Genomic DNA, 4,960 nt, shown 5'->3' on the forward strand with positions numbered 1-4,960 from the left:
ATGATCCGAATCAGCTCGAAGGTGAGTATGAAAGAGTTAATTATTGAAAAAGTGAGATAAATGAGCGCGGTTTTTTAGTTTCATAAACTAAATACTTGGTAATCAAACGCAGCTGAGCGTGGTCCTCGTGCTTCTCCTCGGTTTCACGTGCTACTGTCTGGCAGGTAACGTTGTTTACTAGTAAACGCATAAACACATCATGTAATGACGAGATTAAGACGTGTTTTGTTTGTGTTTGTGTGTGTAGGAATCTGCAGCGTGGAACACTGTAAAGACGCCACGCGATGCGCCCTCACTAAAGACCGCCGACGCTGCAAATGTATAGTTGGATTTTATGGCGACCAATGTGAAAAAAGTAGGTGAAGTTGTTGTTGTTGTTGTTGTTGTTTTCTTCACCAGATTACTCTAAATCAGCACCACAGCCATTTTATTTGATGCTTTAAATCACTACATTTCTCACAATTCTACCAGTGACACCATTTTTGTTTTATCCACCTAGATTTATTGAATAAAGAAGCCAAAAATGTCAAAATATTATGTATAATTGTGGGCTATTGTAAAAACATGGCGAGCCAAAACAGTGATATTGTTATATATTATAAGCAGAGGTGGAAAAAGTACTAAAATATTGTACTCAAGTAAAAGTACCAATACTTTGATGAAAGATTACTCGAGTAGAAGTAGTCATCTGAAAATGTACTCGAGTAGAAGTACAAAGTAGTTGATTTGAAATGTACTTCAAGTAAAAGTTACTTAGTTACTTCGTCTGGTTCTGGTGTATGTTTCCCCCTGTAGGTCTTCATTGTGCTGAATCGTTATTTTTACTCAGTAACGGATAGGATTTATAAAGTTACTAAGCACAATACTTGAGTCAATACGTACTCTAGTAAAATACGAAATCCTGATTTTAATTTGTACTTAAAAAAAAAAAAGTATTCAATACAGTAACTTGAGTAAATGTATTTAGTAACTTTCCACCTCTGATTATTTAGTATTTTTATTAGCGTTCTTGTAAATATTTTGTAAACCTTTTCTTTAAATGTAACCCCAATGTGGGTAGTATATGTTAGTGTGCTAGTGTTTATCACATTAACATAGAAATAATTTGGCCTACTTTGGTATTATTGGAGCTTTTCCATTATACAGTTCTGGCACTACTCGGCTCTACTCGCATTTCCGTTAGTGTTGGTACCTGCTGCTTTTTTTTAGTACCTGCTCTTCCCAACTAGCGTCGTCAACAGACTGCTGGTCGACACGGGAATCAAAGCGAACAATGACCAACCATAGATCAGTTAAAAAAAAAGACTTAAAAATCCTGAAAACATGCTTTAATCTCCAACATTTAGCACGTAAATGTCTAATATCTCACTATGAGCACTAGCCCCATTTCAGTTCAGTGACTCCTAACTAATCTTTTTTGATTCACTGATTCTAATGATTCAGTTACATGGAAAACGACTGCTTTGCATGTTTTTTTTTTCCCGCGTTTTGAAATTACGTCAACGCAGTTTCGGCCAACGACCCCGCCCATTTTAATGAGGTCCTACGAAGTCATGAAAACGACGCGTCTGATGCCAAACTGAGCAGAGTATAGCTAGAACTGTATGGAAAAGTGCCATTCTGTACTTTAGAGCAGAGCTTTGCCTTAGAGAGGCTGCCATCTTGTTTCTGCAACAGCCAAACGGACACATTATGTGTTTAGTACACAATCGAGGAAGAAAGACTCCGCCCACTTGAATCCCATGTGATCAAATGAACTGTATACACATTCGTTGGCATGTTTGTTATTTTCCAGATGGGAATATTACAGTGTTGTGTGGGAGCAACTACATCGCCATCCGAGCAATCGACGATTTCTTCAAGTACCATAACGTGCCGCTGGAGTCCCTGCACCTGCCTAACAGCTCCTGTCGGGCTCAGAAAGAGGTCATCGACAACGTGACCTACTACATGTCTGCCGTATCCAAGGAGGAGTATCTGGTCTGTGGAGGCAGATCGCTGGAGGTACAACTGCACACGTTCAGCGTTTTAGCTGACGTCTCTGTCTGTTATTTATTAACATGTCCTCCTCCTCCTTCTTCTTCCACTTGCAGACGAACTTCACTCACATCACATATGCTCTGAGCCTGGAGTCAGACCCTCAGGTCACCGGTAACATCATCAGAGATCCCATCATCAAGATTAACTACACGTGTGTGTTTCCGTACATCAGGAGCGTCAGTCTGCCTTTCCCGGTCGTACCGTTTTCCACGTAAGCACGAATGACACTGATTTTGTTTTTCTATTCATATGATTTTCACCTGGACTTTAAATGATAATCTTTCCATTTAGTTATGTTACATTTTATTTTGAATGTGCAGATTTGAAGAAGTTCTCTCAAGCCAGAATGCCAGATTATCTCAAGCAGCAGGTGGACGAAAACAAAGCCAGACTTCGTAGTTACGGAGCTTTTAGCCACAATCTGTGGACTTCTTGGCTGAATAATTGCAATTGAATAATGTTCCAAGACCGTTAAAAAAACCTTCTGTAGATGTTAGTAATGATACATGATTTTGCATGATTGAGTATAGGAGTTGATATTTTGGGTGTCCTGAAGTAATCTTCTATAAAGAGTATAATATTGAGCTGATGTATCGCCAATTCTGACTCAGTGGATCAAAATATAATGTGTGTGTGTGTGTGTATATGTGTATATATATATATATATATATATATATATATATATATATATATATATATATATGAGACGGTAAATGGTTTCCTTCTGGAACAAAATTCACATGGTTTCCTTTGCGCGGGTCCTTGAAATCCTTGAAAGCCGGTCGCTTTCCAAAATACTCAGACCAGCTCATTCTGCATCAACAGTGTCATGTTCAAAGTCACTTAAATCACCTCTTTTTAACCCCAGAACACCATTGGTTTTCACCAGAGCAAATAAATGTGTGGTTTTCATCTTCATAATTTTTTTTTTTAGTAATTTGTTGTTCCCAAATTCCTAATTTTCCAGTAATTTTGGAGCATTTTTATATGGTCCCCTCATGATGCTTTTCTTTCATTTTGTTAGACATGACACAGTTAGAATAAAAGACTACTCAAATTAAAGTGACAATTTTTTTTCAAGTATCGACAAGTTATTTTTATTGTTATTTATTGTATTTATTGTATTTATTATCTCGGGTAAAAATCACCCGGCCTTAGTGATGGTGTTTTGAATTTGAGCGATAGTGTTCTAGGGTTAATTGCAAGTCTTTTCCACGTGTCCAGGTCTAAATACACTGCATTGATGCCGTGTGATTAGCTGGTTCCATATTTGTGTTAACAAGCAGTTGAACAGTTGAATATCTCTGGGATGGATTAAGAGCCAGTGGGCCTCCAAGCCCTATAAAGACATCGTGAGGGGGCCCGTTCAGATTAACCATAAACTGAGGGGACCAATTAAGATAAATCACATTATATCACCAGTGTCTTGTAGATTTAGGGTCCATGAATAATCTCGGGATAGAATCGCAGACCCTCCCCCTGTGATCAGTTTTAGTCGGATGACAGCCTCCATCTCCATGGCAACTGAGCATCAGTGTCTTCAGTGTTTTTTCTGTGAGCTGCAGTGACCAAACAGACCTTGTGTGTCCTCTTGCCCTCGGACAGTGAGATGGTGGTGCGCGTGGACGAGCTGGACGCCACGATACAGATGCTGCTGTACACGGATCACACGTACACCGAGGCCTTTGACAGCGCCCCCACCATCGAGCTCCGAGACAAGGCGAGCGATTGTTGTTCTCGCTGAGAGTTCATTGGCCTTTTTATTGTGCGTGTGTGAGTTAATTGTTGTTTTTCGTCACGCGTGCAGGTGTACGTGGCCGTGACGGTGACAGAACCTGCAGGTTTTTTCCTGCTCCGACTGAACGAGTGTTGGGCCACGCAGACTCCCCAGCCCAACTCCACGGAGGGATTAGTCCACCCTCTGCTTCAGAACGGGTCCGCTCATCATCTCTGTCTGCGCTCTCACTCATGAATTCAACAAATAAACCTCCTCCGTCCTCTTTGTAACTCAGGTGCGTGAAAGACCAGACCGTGTCCTTCGTGAACGCCACAGAGGACGAGTCTGCGCGCAACGGCGCCAGCTCCACCGTGCGCTACAGCTTCAGCATGTTCCGCTTCACCTCGGAGCCTCACAGCCTCTATCTTCACTGCACTGTGCAGCTGTGCGAGCCAGACGACCACCTGTCCTGCACACCTGTGAGTGTCCACGTGACCCGTGTTTATCTACGTCTTAACATTGTTAAAGGTGCATTAAATCCTCCTAATATGTCACAGAGACTCAGGAATAATGTTCATATAACAAACTGAACTCACCAACAACAACAGTGCAGCCAAAATATTTGCATTGAATAAAATATTTTGCAGACTGCAAATCATGTTTATGTTTTGAAATCATGTTTTTGCATGTGGCGCCACCTACCGCCGTCTACCAATCATTGCAGTCAGTAGAGTCTCAGCTGCCGAGCAACCACAGGTTGCCAGTTATGTCAGAAAACCAAACCTAAAAGACCTCTGTATTTTGAATTATTAATTAATTATTGTATTTTGCCACATTCTTACATATGGCACTTTTAACTCCTGTGCTTTTGTTCTTTACAGAGCTGTAATTCAATCAGTAAGAGAGAAGCGGTGATGGCTAAACCCGCCCAGGGTCTCCTCTCATACGGACCCATCAAGATCGAAATCCCAGACAGTCCTCAATCCAGTGAGATTAATATAGCCACACTCCTGCTTCCATAGATGGGAAGTTAAAGCTGCAGTGTGTAACTGTATGTTCTTGTCATCTAACTGTGTTTTAGGCATGCTGACAATGGTGGTGCTTCCTGTAGCCGGTGTGTGGACTGTTGGCCTCTTCCTCATCGTCCTCATCACTGTGGCAAAGGCGGGCAGACGGAGGCTTACGCAGACGGACGAGCACTGA

General features: G+C 41.4%; 1 protein-coding gene across 1 annotated transcript; it reads left to right on the top strand.

Moving 5' to 3' along the window:
- Positions 1-4,960, top strand: zpd (zona pellucida glycoprotein d; the record flags this gene model as incomplete). The annotated part of the gene is made up of 10 exons (XM_083893785.1): positions 1-21; positions 113-164; positions 248-319; positions 1,796-2,004; positions 2,094-2,251; positions 3,646-3,760; positions 3,848-3,975; positions 4,053-4,236; positions 4,639-4,744; positions 4,839-4,960. The coding sequence occupies 10 exons, from the start codon at positions 1-3 to the stop codon at positions 4,958-4,960; spliced, it is 1,167 nt and encodes a 388-aa protein (XP_083749911.1).

This window comes from Microchirus variegatus, assembly GCF_963457635.1.
Source record: "Microchirus variegatus genome assembly, chromosome: 8".
In the NCBI taxonomy this organism is placed as follows: domain Eukaryota; kingdom Metazoa; phylum Chordata; class Actinopteri; order Pleuronectiformes; family Soleidae; genus Microchirus; species Microchirus variegatus.